At 42.1% G+C, this 21,775-nt stretch overlaps 1 protein-coding gene across 2 annotated transcripts in view; it reads left to right on the top strand.

Moving 5' to 3' along the window:
- pard3aa (par-3 family cell polarity regulator alpha, a) overlaps nucleotides 1-21,775 on the top strand; it is a 333,882-nt gene that overhangs the window by 301,935 nt on the left and 10,172 nt on the right. For both annotated transcript variants that reach the window (XM_028959719.1, XM_028959710.1), the window contains one exon: nucleotides 14,931-15,054. In XM_028959719.1, the coding sequence (XP_028815552.1) occupies nucleotides 14,931-15,054 (124 nt within the window). The remainder of the gene's footprint in view (nucleotides 1-14,930; nucleotides 15,055-21,775) is intronic.

Genomic DNA, 21,775 nt, shown 5'->3' with positions numbered 1-21,775 from the left:
TGAAAGTGAAGTGATTGTCATTGTGATACACAGCGAAATGTGCACACAACGAAATGTGTCCTCAGCTTTTAACCCTTCACCCTTAGTGAGCAGTGGGCAGCCATGACAGTCACCCAGGGAGCAGTGTGCTTTGCTCAGTGGCACCTCAGTGGCAACTTGGCTGTTTTATGGGATTGTGTGGTGAGAAACTTCACATACATTTTAACACATAATGAATATTATATAGCTTTGTTCTGCGAATGGACACAGGTAACGGGCGACTTTCACTGGTAGTAAATAAAAAATATCCCTGTCACATTTAATTCAATGGTTTTTATTACCAGCTTTCAGTCAGCTCGTAGCTGATTTCCATCAGCCGCCTGTCACACAGCTGTCCATCATGCAGCTTCCTTCCTGGCGTGTTGAATGTTTTAAGACCCTCCTCATTGTTTTATGAAACAGCGACCTCTAATTAAGAGGTCCTCATCTTTTGTTCCCAACAGCCCTCCCCCCTAAACCTCCAATATCCAAGATGTTGAATGTGTGTGTTGTATTTTGCCTGTAGACACACAGTCACCATCTGTGACCAGCCCCACAGCTGATTCAGGGCATCTTCTTAAAAAAAAAATGCCCCTCTGTATTTTCAGGGGCCGTGGCCCTCTTAATCCTGTATGGCGTGTCTGGCCCTCATCTGCTCCTTCCCTCTGTAGTGGGACTGCATGTTCTCTCACGGCCTCTCTGGCTCCAGACAATTAAAACCATGATTATTATTATTTTTCTGCAAAGGAGGTCTGTGTGGTCACTATGGGGTAGACTTGATTCTGATGTCAGTTGGAGAACCAGAGCAACAGAGAGTTAGACCATTCTAGAGTCCATGAGGGAATGTTCTGGCTATGTGAGGGATTTTGCCCTTTTCTCATGATATGGGTTGTATAACAGGGTTTCAATCAGGGTTCGGGGAATTAATTAGATGGGATTGTGCCCCTCCAAATGCTCTTTTCACGTAAACCATGGGTAATTTGTTCTCCCCCGTCTGTTACCAGTGGCATTAGTGGTCTGCTGGAGGGATTAGTAGAGATTATGCTGTGATTTTAGCGCTGATAACTCAAAGAGAAAAGGCAAAGAAGGAAAAAAAAAGCACCTGCAGGAAAGCACCAATTTCCCTTCTGAAATCCGGCTGATGACAGTCCGTCATTCCCAACCCAGCGCTCATGTCGTCTTCATTAGCTCTGCACTGAAAAGCAGCGGCAGCTTTATCAGATCTTCCTGATCTCTTCAAACCCCAACCTCGGCTAGGGTTACACTATCCAAACCCCTGTGGTTTAGCTAAACCAACCCAGCCCAGTCCCTTCAGTGCTGAGCTAACACAGGTAGTATGTCCCCAGAGGGTCCGGGCTGGCAATTCTTCGCCTTTTTAATGCAACCCTTCCAGGGGTCACCTGCAAAAAGACGCAGGTATTTGAGAGGTCACCACCTCAGTCTACTCTTTGTTAAAAAGCTTTTTTAAACCGGATTCACTGACCTCTGATGTGTCCCATTAAACAGTCAAATAACTTGTCCTGATAAGTGGGGAAATAATAGGAGAAGGGGAGCTCGCTCTTATACTATATGGTGAAAAAGAACCCCAAAAAAAGAACTGTGCTCATTAGGATAGATTAGATTAGATTAAAACCCTGTTCACAAGACAACGTTTTTTTTTTTAGCAAGAAAATGTCTTATCAGATTTGGCAATGCGTCCACACGGAAATGGCGTTTTAGTGTGAACAACAAATCGGCTCTTTGGTGAAATATTAGCCCAACCTCCAATCTGACCTATAACCCCAAATGCGTCATACATACAACAGTTGCAGATAACACGCTTGTGTTTGAGCTACAGCAGCTTAAGAACCTCATAAACCAACTACAAGAAATTATCTCGACGGTGAACATTTCTAATGAAAAGACAAGTCTGGAGATCAACAACGTGTTTAACTCACCGCAGAGGTGAGCTTTTTGGGTGAGATTTTTAGAAATGGACAAAACGTTATAGACAAGGACCTAAATTCAATTTCCATTCAACACACTGCATTGAACAACTTGTAGAGAAAAAGTGTAATACAGCAGTGTGGTAAATGGGGCTGCAGACATAGGGTAATGTACTCTATATGCACAGATAGCTGAAGTTTCTCCACCTGATTCCTAAGTGGATCTCACCCTGTCCTCAACTTGTCTGAATAGCATCAAGTTGACATCCAATGTCAGTATAATGAAAAAAATTAGGTGTCAATAAAATTTGCTCTACAATTATGATTTATGATGCTGCCCTTTGTTCAGCAGCGAACAAGTCACGGGTTAAACTTTTTTTAAGCAGTTTCTGACCACTGGGCAACCACTATCCTTATAAAATGATTCCCTGAACAAGCTGTTTTAAAACAACTCAAACATTCACTGCCTGTTAAAAGTATGGAGTCACCTTGCTCATTTTTCACATTGCTCTGGGTCATGATTTTTAGCTTTCATCTTTTATTTGCAGAGGTGATTTACTGACACTTTGTGTATATCGTACAACACTCAGCTTTGATATTCATCAAAGTGTCTCTCTTGCTGTGAAGTGAATGTTGAGCTTAAATAATGATATGACCATCTTTTTTTTGTGAACTATTGTTAAAAGCCTATACTGAGGATGAATTGTGCTGTCAGAGCACTTGAACAGTGTGAGTGCTGTACAAAGTATGAATGGCTCTCTGCTGGAGATGCACCAGGTTTAGTTGTAGGAGTTCACTTCCTAAACTATGAGCTCCTAGAGCTCCTGCTCCAACTATACACGGCAGTTTTATATACATGCCAAGCATGTATCAATGTATGCATGCTGTATCTCCATAAAATGAAGAAAGAAACCTAAAATAACAAAACAAAGTGTCTAAATGAGCAAGCAGCATAATTGATTAATTTATTATGATATCAAAATGACACAAAACACATCTTACACTCAGTTTATTTTGGGTATGTAATTTTTCAGCAGGAATCAAAAGTCCTAGGGTTTAGCAGGTGAAAGGCAAATAGTTTCGAAGGCCAGTCTAGAGTAAACAGTATAGGTTCTCATATTTAAAATTAATTAGAGTTGACTTTTGTCCTTGTGCAAAGGTCATATTAGGTTATGGAGTAAAAATGTGAATATGATGAGAGCACACAGTATGATGGGATCATAATGTTAATGATTACAGAATCAAACCAAGGGTAGATAATGAGCTGACCCCACGTCCTTAGCCCGTCGTGTATGACTGATTGATATTATACATTTATATGATGGATGTAGGGCTAATGCTAACCTCGTCTGACAGAGGCAGTTAGGGGCTCTTTGTGTTTTAACCAGCTCGTCATGGACACAGCGGCCCTTTTGAAGACTTCATTACGCCACAAAGCCGCGGAGGCCTATAGATCACAGCGATGACAGGCGTGCTACGGCGGGGCCATTTGATAATGATGGCTCTGAATGCAGAGGTTACTGCGGAAGAGGCATTAACATATGTAAAGGGCCGGAGTTGGGGGACGAGATGTGACATCTCTGTCTTGTTTTCTCTTTTTTCATCCTCTTTCTCTTCCTTTATTTAATCTGATTTGAAGGATTTGACAAGGGATTATGATCTGGGAACCGGCTTTACACAGATAACACAGAATAGCCTTTCGTTCCCATTCACTGGCCGTGGATAAGCAATCGCGTACTGCTTAACTCTGCTGTTCCATAGTGTAACAGGGTGTGCAACTTGATATTGATAAGTATCAGCACATTGTTATTTATTTATTTTGTTTTTCAGTTGCCCATCTGTTTGTGCGTGGAAGCCCAGTGACCCCGCATTGATTATTGCACAACTTTGATAATATAATTGAAATGATGGCCCAGCCCGGGACCTTTTTGTCTCCATGCCCCCTTATGTGCAGCCATTACCAAAGGTCACGACCCCTGACCCACTCCATCAGCCCTTTTACAATGTCCCATAAGAGAACTATGGGTCTTAATTCAATAACGGGGTCAGGCAGACAGGCACACACACACACACACACACAGATGCTGGCACACAGACGGACAATCTACACACCGCTATCGAGTCACATGCACTTGAGCCCCACAACCCCCCACCCCTGCATCCCCTCTCAGCACTTAGTCCAACACCAGCTGTGCCTGGAGCAGAAATCATTGAGATCCATCTTTTTAACTCTGGTTTATTACTCCCACTATCAATATTGTTATTGTTTAAAGTGGTCACAGCTCACACAGGCGGCCGCAGTCCTGCGTCCTGGTGTGCCTTGCGCCTTAATTATGAATGAAAGGGGTTGAAAGATGGAGGGAAACTGAAGAGAGGGGTGAAAAGAGCGAAAAAGAAAGCTGCTTCAATTATTCAAAGGTTCCTTCGTGGCCTGCTGAGTTTCAGCTGCTGACATTTTGGGGTAGCGGACACCCCCAGCGTCTGGTAACATGGCTGGTGAGGTTCCTTACAGGTGTAGTCTCCGAACAACAGGGAGCTCACAGCTCCTCCAGTGCTGCATTTAACCTGTTAGCAGCTCCTCTGAAATGATGTCACTGTGCTGCGAGGTTTGAACATAATAATGCTGGGTAACAATTAAATATTTTAGTTTAATCGTGTTAGTGTCTGTTATTAATTGCAATTAATCACCTTGTAGTGTGCAACATTCAGTAATGAATTCAAAATTCTTATTTTCTTTCCATCTTTCTTTCTTTCTTTCCACTAAGATAAAAAAATTCTTGGCATTATTTCATTAATGTGTTATGATAGCGTTAATATAATATCAGCACACACACATACAGATTCCATGGCACCATTCTATGTACATTGCTTGGATAAAAGTGTATAAAATATAGTATAAATATATATTTCTGTTTGCAAAATTACATTTGTATCATATATAAATGCTAGGATAAATTCTGGTTCCTGGTGAATCGACCCTGGCTCCTCTGTTCTGTAGCAACACTGAAGGAGTCCTGACTTTCTCATTTCCTTGCTGCTGTTGGAACTGATTTATTTGCACCCAGCTCTGATTGTTATGTGTACAGAGCAATGAGATGCGTCCTTTCGTCTCGCCACAAGTACCTCTGATCAGAGGCCAGCAAATCTGTCTGCATCGTTTTCACTTTTCCTCACATGCAAGGATATTAGCACCCTTTCAATCCTGTGAAAGAAGTGTACGAATCAGCAAAAGCAAATTAGTTTTTATTTTATGAGAATGTTTTAGAGCATGATTTGTTGCACTTCTATAGCATAGCAATTTTTTGATAGCATCTAGTTTCATGGAATTCCATGCTTTTCAGATTTCACTGTTAAATTACAAATGGTCTCTTTTCTGAGCTTTGTCCATTCTATATTTGTCCCTCTTCAGCACACTTCCATTGGCTGCAGTTGTCTCTGTTTTCTGATGGAGAACAGATGAAGAACATCAAGGTTTCATGAACTGAATGCTTCACCCATCCTCATCGATACAAAGAGGTGACACAGCGCTGTGGGTGTGCATCTTTGTGAGAAAGTCAGAAGAACAGACAAGAGAAACGGGAGAGACTGTGTTCAGCAGAAAATTATGGTGCTGAGCCTTTAACAGGTTTATGAAGATGAGTAGAATCTACCCTATGCCTCTCTCCATCCCACTTCCTGCCGAACTGAGAACCAGCATCTGCTAGTTTGCTCGCTTACGATTACCAGCCTGTAAAAGTTCAGACTTGGCAGCTCTCGTGCCTCCCCTCTCCAGTAGTCTCCTTGAAGTCCAAGACACTGCTGACCGTGGTCAACCACAAGCCAGGAAAGGTAGCTGTCGGGGGACTGAGTGGCATTCACAGGTCTGCTGGAGACCAAAAGTATTTATGCTTCAAGGATTTGAGGCGATATGCAGAAAACAGACTGTTATGTCTGTTAGCAATGTGCTAAGCCTGGGGCATCTGTACTGTAAGGCATCCTCATAATGCACAAAAATTAATGGAAGCATGATTGTTAATGACGTTTGATCATGTGACATATTGACAGGTGCTGGTGTAAGTAGCGTGCATGAGAGCTAGCTATCATCAGGCTTCACCCATTTTAAACCCTGTTCATAAAAAATGAATATAAGTTGACCTTAGGCAAGTGAAAAGCACTTAGTGTCACTTTGAAAATAGTGCCCCCCTTGTGGCTGTCATGAGCCTGGCCATGGGTGTCCCTCAGTGTTGGTGAGAAGACTGATAGCCCATAAAACTTCACTGAAGGTCTCGTAAAACATAGTCATGCAATAGTAAGTTGCTCTTCCAGATATTTTAATATGAACACATTATCCCTGAGCAGATTTACAATCTGATCCTTGCTTCTGGCTATCAAAAGGTGACATTTTAGCCTTAGTAGATTGCTAAAATTCACCTATTGTGCAGAGTTTTCAAATCCCGCACCAGTGGTAGAACATCTGAAGATGCTGGAGGGATGAGCATTACTCAGTCGCCGCATTGCCTCAGCCCCAGTGTATCAGGGCAATGGAGTGGCTCTGAATCAATGAAGCAGGATTATATCGTCTTAACTTTAAAGCTCGCCCGGCGCTTTATAGACTCTGAAACTGTCAGTCACTGCACTGCTGACCTCACTTCCCAGCCATTCGCTCACTGATTGGATTGTCTCGTTAGCTCTGGGAAAGCATGCCGTCCATTTCTAATGACAAAAGTTGTAACTTTCAGCTTGTGGCCGCTCAGGGATTTTTCCCAGCGAAGTCAGCGTTTTCCCTCTTTTGCTCCTTGTTGTGGCCTATTTCGTCAGTGTTGACTCCTTTTAAATCTGTGAAAATTGCATTTAACTCTGGATTTTCCGTAGTCCACATGTACAACAGTGTGTTTGTGTGGAGTTTAGCTTGTTACCGGACACCAATTGAGTTACACCCCCCCAAATTGAGTTAAACGTACTCTCAAAGACATAAAGACTTATGTCATTTCGGTGAAATGTGCTTGGCTGCCTGGAATGTTTCTTTGTGCTTTTCACATCTTGATTGGCTGCAAGTCCCTTCAGAATGTGTCAGGGTGGGTTTCTTTGGTTGAAGTCCAGCTGAAGAGTCCTGCCACAGAACTTTAACACCAATCCAAGGCCAAGTTAATACATATAAAAAGAGCACTTCACCCTGGACACTTAAACAAGGAAAGATATGGATGTTAAATTTCCCTTGTGAAAAACAGATTTTGGCACCTGAAGGGTCTTTCAAAGTTGTGGGATTCTGTTTAAAACCTCTGTCGAGGTTGGTGTTGGTGGTTTGTTTGCCTTTTCATGCACAGTTGGAAAATGTTAGCTGGCTTATTGTGACTCTGTAATGTGTTCAAGACGGAAATAAGTTTTGTGAGATAGAGAGATAGGATTTTCTGTTGGGTCTTTATGCAGTTATATTTTTGATATTTGGTCTATCACACTTTCCTGTATGGATAATATGAAATGTTAAAAAATTCATTATGAATCTAAATTAAGTAAAAAATGTATTGTACCTTATATTGTAATTCCAATCATGAAGAGGGCATTTAGCAGATGATTATTATGAAAATAACTGAATATTCCTATTTTAGCATTATTTAAAATATCCTACTAGCCCTACAAATCTCCTAGTCTAACTGTTAGTAAGACACTGGCTGACTGTTGTTACCAGTTGTAATCAGCATGGGGGAGGAGTCTGAGAGAGCATCCTGGGGCCAAGAACAAAGCAAAAACAAACCAATACGTGCCCATGACATGGCACATAACACCATACACACGGACGTTTCTTTTTATTATTTATATTGAACCCTGGAAAACATGCTTTAAAACTGTATGAAAGTTTTAATAATTAAAAATGAGATTTTGCCTTGACAAAAAATGCTATTTTTGTGCAAAACTGTAAAAAAAAGCAGAGGAAATTGTACATATTTTGCAGGCATCAGAAAGACATTATACATTTGTAGGAGAATCCTGGATTTTCCAGAACAGGTGGGATGTCTGCATACCCATAGCTGATCATGCTACTTATATGTAGTCATGGCGTATTGGGTGCGCTGATATTTCTTCCACAAATGCGACTGATTGCTTCCTCCAGCTTATTAAACTGACCTTTCTTATTTAGATTTAGACAAAGATGTGCCCATAGCAGTGCTGTGTGTGTGACCTCCAGAATCATAAAATTTTTTTTTTTGTTCAATTTGTGCATTAATGTGAAAAGGGACCAATCTCAAACATAGATGGATAATAAATCTCTGTGGGTGTGTGTGTGTGTAAGCATGGCTGTGAGAGATCAGTGACGGGCCGCGCAGCTGACGACTTGGCATGGCCGTGCTCCCAGGGGCCTCCGACAATAAGGCCTCTGCCAATGCGGAGAAACCGCCATGACTGGGGATGAGACATGTTCTCCACGACAGGAAACAGCTGCAAGATTTAGCCTCTCTCCCCTCATTTGTGCTCGCCCCATCCCCAGACTGCTCTTTACAGAGGGTGAAGAGGCAGGCTGAATGAAGCAAAGAAAGGACTAGAAAAAAAATATAGATTTTTAGATTTTTTTTAGATGTGTGTCAGAGCCTGGACAAAAGAGCAGAGGGCCGTTGCACATTGTACTTGAGAAGGTAGAGGGAGGGGCCTTCAGAATTTCCATTATAGAACCAGTCCCCTGTTCTGTACCTGATGGGATCCCTTCTCATTGCTGTATGAGGCAAAGCCTTGGGAAATAATGGTGGGGTGGCATTCACGGCACCTAACAATGGGACCCCAGGTGCCACCACTAAACCCTTAAGATGTTACTGAGGACCACCACCAAAATTCCCAGACTTCAGCTACCCCTTCAACTGGGTGAAACCCAGAGGTTGGAGGGCAGAGGGTGGTGAGGGGCTGAGGGACATTGGCACATCAGTCACAGTGTCAGAGGCATAAAGTCAACGTGAGCACAGATCCGGTGGGAAATGATGCCTCCTTTGTTCTGAGGTGCAGCTGTCAGTCTTAGACGTGAGAACAGCAGAGCAAGCTTCTGTACGTCCCATCCAGTGCTGCGAATTCCTGAGAGTGACAAAAAAAAATCCATCACAAGAATGAAAGAGCATCTGCCAAAGACTTCTGAAAAAGATAAGAATAAAAAATTGGAGAAAGGACAGATGAAAATGAACATATTCGGCAATGCGATTGTCATGTCCGATTGTGTAGCCGAATGCAGACAGGCCGTCAGATCGATTTCCTGTGAAGATTATCCATGAAGGAGAATGCTCCTTCTTCCTCTTTCATCTCGCTCTAAAATGACCAGCGGAAAAGTTGATCTAATCTGCCTCTTCGACATCTCTACAGATCCCACTCCCGAAACCCTTCTAAACCCAAGGCTATGACGGGCCCTTTGAAATAAATGAGGTTGCTCCGGGAGGGCGAGGAGTAAATATGAGTTAAGCTTTTTGACGTGATGCGACGTGACTGAAGGGCGAAACCAAACGCTGTTTTTTACTGGTGTGGGCCGGGGAGATACCGAGGGCCGAGATAGAGGCAATCTGATTTAAGCTCCGCATCAGCTCACGGGGGATCAGATGAGGCCTGTCCATTTTCAAAATGATGTTTCTTATTTTCTGTTATTGATATTTGTACGTGGTGGACAGCTATTAATTTATTCATTCCTTTCATTCTTTTACAAAGACAGTGCTCAGTAATGTCATTTGGATGGACAAGAAGTTCTCAGACAACATATTTCACACTAAGTTTCATAAGCTTCATTTGTGTGTGTTATATACATTTTTAACATGAAATACAGCCACTAAGAACCAGGAAACTGGACCTGGAAAATTATGTGAAAAAGATATAGAGCAAGAGCTGTGGAGATAGCTGTGGAGCTGTGAAGAGCTTGTTCATTAGATGAAGATACAGAAACAATAATAGACCTACCCAAAATTCATACATAAAACAAAGCAACAGGGCGTCATTGCTTAAATGAAAACTAAGACTCACTAATGTGTTGGTAATGTGTCAACCTTGGCACCTTTATCTGCAGTGAACTTTTCATCTAAGGGGTCAAATGTGTCCTGTCCATGAAAACAAAACATGCCCAAGTAGGGATGGGTGATATAGTTATAAAATTTTATATCACGAAAACAAACATTTCTGATATTATTAACTTCCATACATTTTATAATTAGGATCCAAAATGCCATTTTTAGGATGAGTTGCAGAGCTCTACTGCAGACAGACATCTCATTCATCTCTTTCTATCAATTTGTCATCCATCTCCACATCCATTTCAAGTCTAAACACATATCCAGCCAAGACCCTGGCAGAGTTTTAGCATACACAACCTGCTTGCTAGTAAAGGCTCCTGCTGAGTCCATCAGATGCCAAAATAACAAAGTCTCCATCACTCTTCCTGCCACAGTCACAGTAGCATCCCAAGCCCTTTTTCATTCAGCCTCTGTATGGGTTGTTGCTTTTTCCCTGCTTCCTTCGTCATAACAGCCAGGTCTTTAGTATGGAGATTTCTCACATAATGCCCCGATGCCACATCCAAGCCTGGCGATAAATGAGCTGCATCAACTTTACATTGCTCACTCACATCTCCTACTGTTAGGCCTGACTTGGTGTCACCACCCTTTCAGGAGGTTTAATCTCCTACAATAACCTTACTGTCTTCAGGGAAATTGTTTTTTTTGGCGACTGGTGAGGAAGGAAGCTCTGAAGCGCAATGTCACTGAGCACTGAGAATGGCTGGGAGGAGGAGAGAAAAGCAGGAGGCTGGACGTAACACGAGGAAAGTGAAGAAATGGGAGCATGAAGAGCTCCAGCACACAAGTTGACCTTTGAGACGGCAAGCACACGGACAGATATTGAGTGAATTTTATTGTGTGGCAAGAATGAATCTGTTGTCTTGTTAAATGCTGTGGCATATGGATATTTTATCTCTTCTCCACCTCTTAATTGCTTTACTGTCAAACTGCCCCCCCCCCAAGTTCCTCTCAGAAGGCGGGGAGGAAGAGGAGGGGCCGAGTCTAAAGGGAATAAAGGGAGCTCCCCATCAGCAGCGCTTTGACTGCACTGTTCCATTCCCACAATGCCAGTCACTTTTGTTATTTAGCGCGCGCTCGGTAGCGTCCGCTCTGACCTTTTCTGCGATGCGCCACTGAGAGTCTGCGGTAATTCGATCTCTCACTCCTCCACAGTCACGGCGATTGTTTCTGACAGACTGAGACGACTATTCAGATTCGCATGGTCTCTGACGCAAATTGCTGCCGCTTGTGTGGTAGTAGCATAGTGGGTAACACACTCGCCTATGAAGCAGAGGACTACAAAGTAAACAGGTTCAAACCATTGTGTCCCTGAGCAAGACACTTAACCCGGAGTGTCTCCAGGGGCACTGTCCCTGTAACTACTGACAGTAAGTCTCACTCGGTGTCTGATAAATGGCGTAAATGTTAATAAATGTAAACATGTGACTTACTTGCTTGTTATAATGAACCCTGATGGTTCATTATAACAGGCACCTGATTGCCAGAGATGGTCACAGTTGTCTGGGGTTGCATCCGTTTACCTTAACTTAACCATATACTCCATCTAGACCTCCATGTTTACCTTCAAACAAGTAGATCCCAGCACCTTCTGTATCTCACATCTCAACTCATTTCCTTGTTCCTAAAATCCACTGTTTATGCAACTCTTCGTTTTGACAAATTTAAATATCATTGGATAATTAACATGAGCAGCCTGAATGAGGTTGGGTTAGGGTTATTTCACTGTGAATGGTAAATCTCAGTAAGTTACTCTGGGTCATTCACAGCACTACCTCTCGTGTTCTTGTGTGGGTTGTTTTATTGCTAATGTGTCAGAATATTGTGATTTCTGAGGCAAAAAGTGCACGTCCTCTAAGAAACCAGGCAGTCTTTGAACTGCCACAGAGTGTTTAGCTGAGAAAATGAGAGCCCTTCAGATAATCTGATACCCCAAAAGAGACTCTTTGAACCACCAAGACAAATTCAGCCCTGGTTTCTAAACCTCCCTCGCCCTCTAAGTTGAAACGTGCCCCAGTGAATCGATTCCATTTGCATTTCCATCACTTTGACTGCGGGTTCATACTTTAATTGCTTTGGAAATCTTGTCAGTGGCTCCCAGGCTTCCACCAATGGACTTCTACACACGGCACATGTTGTATGGGTTAGCAGACTGTGCTAGTTAACATTCTACTAAAATGACCAATGAATGTGTGTCAACCAGCTGTTTGTGTCAAGGCAGCATGTTTATGACCCTGCTTGTTTGCCTGGTCACAGAACACAGCTGGTGTCCAGACTGTGTTACCCCATCACCTTTATTGAGCTTTGACCCTTCTTGGGGTCACCCAAGATCCATTTATGACCTGTGGTGTGTGTTTGTCTTGGATTGGGAGCATAAACTCTGTGTACTTGCTTACAGGCCGGGCTGCACTTGATTTGATCTGCTAATGGAAAGGGTGAGGAGCCCAGGTTAGCACACGTCTAAACACACTGGTAACCGAGCAACAAGGAGACGTAAAGAACCCCACTGCTTCGATCATCGCTGTCACCACCATCATCATCAGCATTTTCATCACCTCTTGTTGATTGTACTATAATGGAATGGGTGGCACATCAGTCACTGCCTCCAGATTGTTTTCTCTCGCACCACAGGCTTTGTTTGTGTCCGTTTTCTCTGCTCCGCTTACGTCTCGTTAGTTTGTCCCGCTGGCAGTGCGGACGGCAGGCACAGCGACACCCAGACGAATGTGTAATCACACGTTTACAGGAGCTAATGGCCAAATTAATTCTCCTCGCAGATGTGTGGTAATGGCCGAGTGATTTGTTGTGTGTGTGTGTGTGTATGACTTGCTCTCCCTGTCTCTAGCATTTGCATCTAACATTTTCTGTCTCTTCATGACTCAAAACATGCTTCAGTTGACATCATTGTATAGCAGAGGTCACCAACCCTGGTACTGGATGGCATTCATCCTGCACAGTTTTTGGGTTTATTATCATTTAACACCTCTGGCTCTGGTGCCCGGCTGGTGCTGAACTGGCAACCAACCGAGAACCGGTCCGCATTTACATTAGACAGAAGCTCAGCAGGAGGCGCATAATAATGTCACAGGTCACGCAGGTTTCATCCTAATCAAATCATTCATCATCATCAAAACAGCTTTCTGTTTTTGAAAAGGTGCTTTATAAATAATAAATTTATTGTTATTATTATTATAAAAAGCTTTTGGACCTCTACTGCTGCCACTTTTACTCAGCTATTTGTTCTTTTTGTCTTTTTCTTTAGCTTATTGTCAATTCGGTTTATTGTGTGAAACCTGTGACTTAACTTTTCCTTTTCCTTACTTCTTCATACACTTTCTTGTAGTTTCTTTGTTGATTTTTTGTGGATGTCCATATAGCTTTAAGAGCTTACATTTCTTCAGTGCTCCACGTTACCGGACTTTGCCTCTCCACCATTTTCTCTTCTAAAGCTACTGATCACTCTGCCCACAACTTGTGACATCACAGGTTCTTGCTATCAGACCAGCAACGTTTAGGGGCCTGTTTTTAGGCACTGGTTCCAAATTTGGAAACTGGCATGGGAACCAGAGCAGTGCAAAAGGGGCAGGAGAGAACTAAGTTTTGCAGTACTGGGCCCTCCAGGACCAGGTTTAGTGGTCCCTGACATGAGTAGAGTCCCTCCCTTTGGCGAATGAGCTTTTGAGGGAATATGTCTAAGTCACATTTTGCAAACACACATTCAGGATTAATATTAGCTTCTGCAGGTTTAAAATCTCTGATTTATTTTTATGCTCAGTTGGTTCTGCCAGTGAAATCAGCACAAACACTAATACTGTAATGAAGCATGGGAAACAGCAATATCTCTCTGCATTAACGCATCGGCCCAAGGGGGTGCGGCCGTACGAGTCATTGGCACGTTAAATCTACCTGCATTACAACCGCATTCAAATTAAGACATGAGCAATGCACTCCGACACCTCCAACGACAAAGGGGGCTAAATGAGCTATTGCTAACACAATTGAATTTAATGGCGGTTTTTTTGCAGCAGCAGCTTGAACGAGGTTCCCATTCTTTATGGCTCGCTATTTAGCAGGGCTTTAATGGAGGTTGATTATTATGGGCACCAGAATGCACTGCCAATCAAGAGGGACGGGTCTTTTCACCAATCGGCAATTATCAGCACAGTTGTGGCCCACAGTCATCTGAGCCTAAATGAGCAATCAGTCCTGGGGATGTCTGCATCACCTGCTCCACCTTGAGTCATATGGCGGGTTGTGTCACCCGTCTATCATTCGTTCCCCTGTCATTCGTTCCCCTTTCTCTCTCTCGTGCCCTTCATTAAGCCTCAGCAAAACTTCATTGTTAGTTCTTTACATCCGTTCCCACAATCCATCACTTCCCTGCCCTCTTGCCCTCTCTCCTCCTCCTCTCCAGTTGGTTGGCATGAATTGGTGGCATTTTCCAAAGCTGTGTCTGATCATAATGAGATGTTTGTCATGGGCCACCCCTGTCGGCTTGATAAAAACGAAGGCTGATTAGCGATGGGGGAAGCGTATCGATTCCTATTGGCAGGCCTCTCAAAGCTCTTAATAAAGGCCATGCAGATGCAAAGTCAGCCCTGCTGTGGCTAACGGTCACGACTGCGCCTCAGCGGCCCGTTTCACCTCAGAAAGGCCATGGATCTTCTCTGATTGCTTTTGTGGGACTCTTCCATGGAATTTATTCTCATTTATGTTCCTTTTGGGAATAAACAGAGGGATGGCCGCTAGCTGTATAAGTGGATATATTTTCTCAATTTCTCAGTAGTGGCATTTTAAAGCAGTGCTAGACTTTTTTTTATTTTTATAGAAGACCCATGTTTTCCTGTATCTACTGTAGACATTTAGGTGTCCCAACTGATTATTTGTCAGCTTCTGTCCATCTTCACTTTTACAAGCTGATGTCACATTGCTGTTATTAGGATATCCCTTAACTGGCTGTGTGTATGTCTCTCTGCAGTAACCGACTGGTGCATAACAAGCATGAGCGGATAGAGCGGCTGAAGCATGAGTTCCAGCAGGCCAAGCATGAGGACGACCCTGATGAGCGCCGACGCACCTACAGCTTTGAGCAGCAACCGTGGGTGAGTGTTTAAAGATCCTGATAGAGCTCCTCAACCACACCAGTCAACCCTGTCTTGGTACCAACCTCCCCAGCAACCTCCCCAGCATGCAATGCAGAACTCACACCTCACTGAAATTAACCTGCCTTCCCACAATGCACTGCAACACAAACTAACCTTGCTTCTGATTAAACTTTTTTGCTGCGCAACTTTTTGACAGTGGTTCTGGACATCGAGACTCTGAGAATCCAACTCACTGTGGTGAATTTATTTTCCCTAAATGACAGGCTAGCATGTGAGCATTAATCTTGACCTGTGACCCTTGACCCTAAGGCTGACTTTGACTTTTCACTGTGCCTTTTGTAAATGTTGAATCAGTCACTAAATGTTACATGATTTGTCACTTAAAATGGAAAAACGAACCAATCACTCCTCTCTTTAATAAAGTGGGCACTATTTTTTTATTTAAGTGTGGGACTTGTTTGGGGTTTGTTTGATTATGTAGGTACAAAAACCTACAGATTTATAATAGCATTTAGCACTGGTATGGACACTTAAATTCCGCTTTTGCATCGGCCGTATCACAGAAATCTGCAATATCAGCCCCTCTCCCGACTGTTGAATGGCTGTGTCCTTACTTCTCTCTGTGTTTTACATGTAATTATGTAATTGCACAATGCATATATTTTTCACTTTTGGAGGAATGCTTTTTTTGTGTGTCTCAAAAAAATTGAAATACATTTTTTTCATTTATTCATTATTTGTTTAAAAAAATATGTTTATTTGTTTTTTTCATGTCTTTATGTATGTTTATATATATATAGTTCTAACTTTATAAAAATCTCTTAAAATATTCTATATTTTTTACAAAAAATACATAATTCCTGTGTTCCAGTTTTGCTTTTTCTCCGCCTGTAGTATTGAAAATAATATGAAGTTCCATGCTTAGTATCGGCATAGAGTTTGAAGTTTCAATATCGTGTGTGTTAAAACAATAGTTTACATGAATTCCACATGCACAGCACATACTTACATATGAAATAATTCAGTTCCTCCAGTTTTTCACAATTTTGCAATCGCCAGAAAGGGAATTACCTCAGTATATCTGTCTGCCTGTCAATATTCTCCCACTCGATTAGTGTCTTACTAGGCCTAAGTAGAACTTCGATCAGGTTAACCAAGGGGAAAAATGGCAAAATATATCATGAATTTTGAGAAAACATACCAGAAAATCTGTAATTTTTTCACCAAAAAATCACCCAAAAAATTCTGAAATCCTGGGGGGACTGATAAATGTACATGAGACACAGAGGGGTAGAACCGTTCATTATCTTGTGAAACATGTAATATGTGGTGATGATGTTCATCCTTATGTTGCCCATCCATAGTACTATGTCACTATATTGAATTTGGTGTTGTGTATAAACCTTGTCTTACAATATCTGACTGCTAATCTGCAAATATTATGGAACATGTGAGTTTCTGATTTCCTGTGTTATGTTTGGGATTATGTTGTGATTATGTTCACTTTAGACAAGAAACGGGTGCTCTCACTGCCCAGACCAATAAACCATCACCATTACGATAGACCAGCTTTTTCTTCCAGTTTTGTTTGTTGGATCTGTTCTGAACTGTGCATATGTGTCTCTTCACACTATGCTCCCTATGGTCAGCAAGTTTGTTTATTTTCCAAGGTTAGAGGTTATGCATTATTTTATCCTTATCTGAGTGTTAGAATAATATACAAAGGCCCCGTTTTGCTGGGAACTGAGTCACTGAGGATCAAAGGTCACGTAGTTGTGTATGTTCAAACTTTTATGGCCAGAGAAAGACACTGGATCTGTGTGTGATCATGTGTGTCTTCCTGCAGTTTCCTGTTAGAGGAGTGCAGGCAGGAATGTATAGGATGGCAGTGTAATTACCTTGTGCAATTGAACGATTTCCCTAAATTACAGGTCATTGTGAAGACCCCTTCCATCTCAAACATGTACTCAGCCTTAATTTTCTTCTGATATGAATGAATAACAGGATATTTCATTTTTGTACATTTTCTACCCTCCCATTCTTTAATTGATGGATAAACTTGGTCTGATTGTTAACCAGTAGTCTTCAAACTCAGGGGTTCATCGTTTTTATCTGGTTTATGTGCAGTTTCGTCCATTTATTCCCACATTCGGTGTCTGAGAGGGGATGTCATTATGCATGAAAACATTTACAGCATTTATCAGACACCCTTATCCAGAGCGACCTACAATCAGTAGTTACAGGGACAGTCCCCCTGGAGACACTCAGGGTTAAGTGTCTTGCTCAGGTACACAATGGCAGTGAGTGGGATTAGAACCTGGGTCTTCTGGTGTTACCCATTAGGCCACTACCACCCACTACTAATTGTTGGCCACTACCAACAATTTCATGCAGATATCCTAAGATGAAGATTTGTGTGTAATTGTGATAATTATAAAAAAAAACACACAGTAACATTTAATGTAATGGAATGCAATGAGAAGAACTGATTTAGTTTAGTAAAAAGTACACATTACCACAATTTGTAACGTTGCTTGAATATGTGATGTTTTCTTTTTTTGTAACAGAATTTATCTTAACAGGGAAAAGGACACAATGAACAATAAAGCTTCATGTTTGTGTTGTTTCAAATCCTTGCAATACTTTTCTAGAAAGTATTACAAATAATTTTACAAATAATATTACAAAAAAAGACCACCACCTTGTCTGTGCATCTAGTCAGCTGTCTATTTCACACCGTGCAAATAATATTGGCATTTTTTTTTTCGTTGATTTACAGATCCAGTGTGTTTTTGCTGCAATCTTTCCTCACGTCTTCACCGCAGCGTCCGCCACGTGAAATGTGTGAACAGGCTCTATTTTCAATTAGCAGTGTGGACCAGAGCAACAAAGTGAATCTGAATAAGCAGGCTGAAGGGAGCAGCTCTCCCGCCTCGGCTGATGACAGGCCGCATTACTTCACTGCACGGCGGTGCCGACTGTTGTGGGTAGAGCAGTTAAGCGGCACTATTTACACAGGACTGCAGCCAGACTCTGTAATTGACGCCGATTGTTTACGCTGCCGAAGACCTTGAGGCATTCCGCAGTAATAAAAGATGGACTGTGGTGGGAGCGGCGACTCACGCCTCGTTTCTGAACTGTGACAGCGTAAATCGTAAATCTGTTCGACTTGATAAATGAGGCTTTGGATTACAGCTCCTGGTGGGATGTCAAACATCATATTTTTACCATTTATTTATGAATATGATTTAGTTCTGTGAAAAGACATGCATCGGTTTCAGTGTTCGTGGAAGACACATTTAAACACTTGTTGTAGCTCCTGATAAGTTATGCCAGGTTTGATGGATATGTTTGGGATTACACACACTCGGAAAACTGTACAGTTAGCTTTGCGGTTGTGCGATCTTCCAGAGCTCACAGCTCCGCTCCTCACAGCAGGGCTGATTGGCGATAAAAGCTGTCATTTCACAGAGACAGGGTTGATCTCTGCTGGATCAAAGTCTGTCTGAATTAAAGAAGAGGTGTATTTATCATGCCTTCCCAATACATTTAGCATTTTTAACAATAGTTTGTCCCATGATTACAGGGTATAAAAATTGCCCGGCTTTAAATTTGACCCTTTGTGGGCTTTCATTGGTTGGATGTTCTTCTAAACATCGTTTACGTCTAGAGGTAAACAAATGCATCCCTGCAATAGAGTCCAACCTTCTGACAAGAACAAACATTGTGACAGTTTGTTCACTAAATAGTCGGTATAGTCACTAAATAGTTGAAACGGTGTTATAATGTGACTGCTTTCTGGTGGCACTTCTCAGTTTTGTCTGCATCTATCAGCTTTCATAAAATGACAACAAATATGGATGAAGTGGACACAGGGTATGGACTGAACACTCCAGCCTTTATGTATCCGTATATGTGCTTAACGTTGAGCAGAAATGAAGCAGATTGCAGAATTTTTCATCAGCTTACAAGAGATAAATTATTGCCGGGAACCCCAACACCCGAAAGCCTAATCAGGTTCCAGGCAGGGCTGGTTTCTGAGAGGGGCTTTCCAGATGTGCACCACAATACAAATGTACTTTTTTTTTAAAAAAACTTTGTTTCCCCTTTGTTTCTGTATCTCCCTCACAGCCCTGATCACATTCTCTGTCCCCACAGGGGACACAAGGAGAAATGTTTCTGATGTTGTAAGTGGTATTTGAACAGAAAACACAGGAACATTCTCATACCACTTTTGTTAATATGCATTTTTGTTTTTCTAATTTTATGTGAAACACTGGCCACATGGTTGCTGATGCATACACAGAGTCAGTGGATTCTGCATTTCTAAAACATGAGAACCACCATTGGGTGAAGGCTTTTTTTGAACAAAGAAGAAAAAATATGTAGAGCAAGATACATTTTTATTTACTTTTGCCACAGAAGCCTCAGTTTCCAGGCTGTATCCTGCATAAAAAAAGTTCCAAAGCTCACCATGAATTGTTATTTGACCCACTGGAACTAACAAACTCTGATTGCCAATTCCAGAATCCCATTTTATTTGTATCAGTGTCTTGTTTCCCTTTTATTTTTTTTGTAGCTGTCTGCAGCAGAGGAAAACTTCCCTAACAGTAGGACAATGACTTTCATTCTCCATATTAAGTTTTAAAACAGTAGCCCACACAGCCTTATGGACAGACAAGGTTATCAGCCCAATGTTAAATTAACCCAAACTTAACATTCTTGAGGTCCTTGGGAACAGTGAAGTGTTTCATACAGGAAGCTCATTCTAATGTGATAATAGAGCGGCAATTTGTCTGATAATAGCGAGCACAATTCACACATCTCCATTATCCTCCCTGCTGAATAAACCTTAAGATTACTCCCAACAGTTGACTTCAGATTCCTGCCTGCTGGTAAGATTATCGTAACTGGACCAGGCCGCTGTGCTGGGCATGTTGTTCACTGTCAGGATTAGGGCTGGGCTGCACTTACCTTTAATGTGACTGCTGTGTCAGTTTGGCACCTTGGCTCTGCACATCTTCCATGTGCTTACATGTCAAGATAGTTATGAGATATCAGCAGTACACTGAACAATGTCCTTTTTTTGCACCATATATCAGAAATAACAGAAAAAGTTCATGATCAGCCAAAAATACATTTCACTGGTCAGTGTTAAGGCCATGCAAGGTTGACTGGTTGTCACAGAGATATCAGAGGGTTATGCTGGGGTGACATAAAGCTACCTGCCCCATGGTGAACATGTCCGTTCAACCTCCAGACTGAAAGAAAGCAACCAAGAGTTGGTGTAATAAAAAAGTGCACCACGTTCTGGATGAATACTCAATTCATGGTGTCACGTTTTATGACTGTTCAAAACAAATGTCCTGAGCTAGAAGACCACAAAAAGTCACAGGTTCAAACCCGCTTACTACCACTATTGTCACCAGGGGGACTGTCCTTTTAAATAGCACTGGATAAATGCCTTAACTCAGTAACCTACTGGACTGGGTATAGAACAATAATAAATAATAGACCCATAACTTAGAATACCAAAGCAAGCATTATTTTGTAAAAAAAAAAAAAAAAAATTGTTTTGGTTATGTGGATTATCCCGGTTTGGATCATATTTGGGCTACAGATACAAGGAAACCAGAGAAATCAGGTTATTTGTATCCCTGTATTGATTATGAACACTATAAATCCTGGTTACTGTATGCAGTCGTGTAACCGTCTGTACCCACAAACGATTTTGACATTCCCGTAACTCTAACCTCAAAAAAACAAAACAATAAAGTATTTTCTTTTCTGTGATCCTTTCATTTTGGCTACAGCTGCAATGAGTTGATCCGGTTGTCAACGTAGAACCTCCTCAGACTTGTGTTCTGAAGGAAGTAGGCCACGTTCGCACTGCCTGTGAACTTGCTGCTGTACGCCTCGAGCGCACCATCAGCACCGACCACAAACAGACCGGATATGCCGATAATAACGACAACAGGGAATAAATGGGCCTCATGCCGTAGCATTTTTTTATTTTGTTTTTTTGCGGTTGCGTCTTTCCTCTTTTCTTCCTCCATTTTCCACTGTCTCTACCACTTCCTTCCCCCTCCCGCCTTCATTGCTCATGTTTCTTTTTGTGTGTTCTTTCCGAGTGCAGCCGAACACATTAACGGGGAAATACCTTCCATATGTGAGTAGCTGCGTCTCCACATCTTGGTAAACAGCACTGTGCGTGCGGCGCAGACAACTCCAAGGCCCAAGTGTACGCATCAACCTGCCCCACCCCCACCCCACCACCCGAGAGTGGCTTTGATACACGTCAACTGGGTCATTACGGGTCAGGCTCCGCAGTAATCAGAACTATTAAACCGTGTCCCAGTCTGTGCTTTTACGGGTCTCGCATATTGCTCTACATCTGTTCTCACTGCTCTTTTATTATGTTTTTTAATGGCTGCGAATGATTTTGACAATTATGACTCACAATTGTAGAGCTGAAGATGTTTGAACAGGTGCATCTAATTTCGTTCCTCGCCCCTGCCCCCCTGTACCCCAAATACCGGCCAGCACTGACATCATTTTTCTTCCTGTAAAATCAAACAAAAAATGGACAAATAATGTCATCTTTCAAAGCTATGAATCAGAACTTTGCACACTGATCCTAACACACATACAGGAATTCCTAATCACATAAAAAGTTTCGTAATTGTTTTCCCACCACCACGTTTAGTCTCGTTGAAGT

The sequence above is a fragment of the Denticeps clupeoides genome, chromosome 2, assembly GCF_900700375.1.
Source record: "Denticeps clupeoides chromosome 2, fDenClu1.1, whole genome shotgun sequence".
Classification (NCBI taxonomy): domain Eukaryota; kingdom Metazoa; phylum Chordata; class Actinopteri; order Clupeiformes; family Denticipitidae; genus Denticeps; species Denticeps clupeoides.
This window is presented reverse-complemented; position numbering and strand designations above follow the sequence as displayed.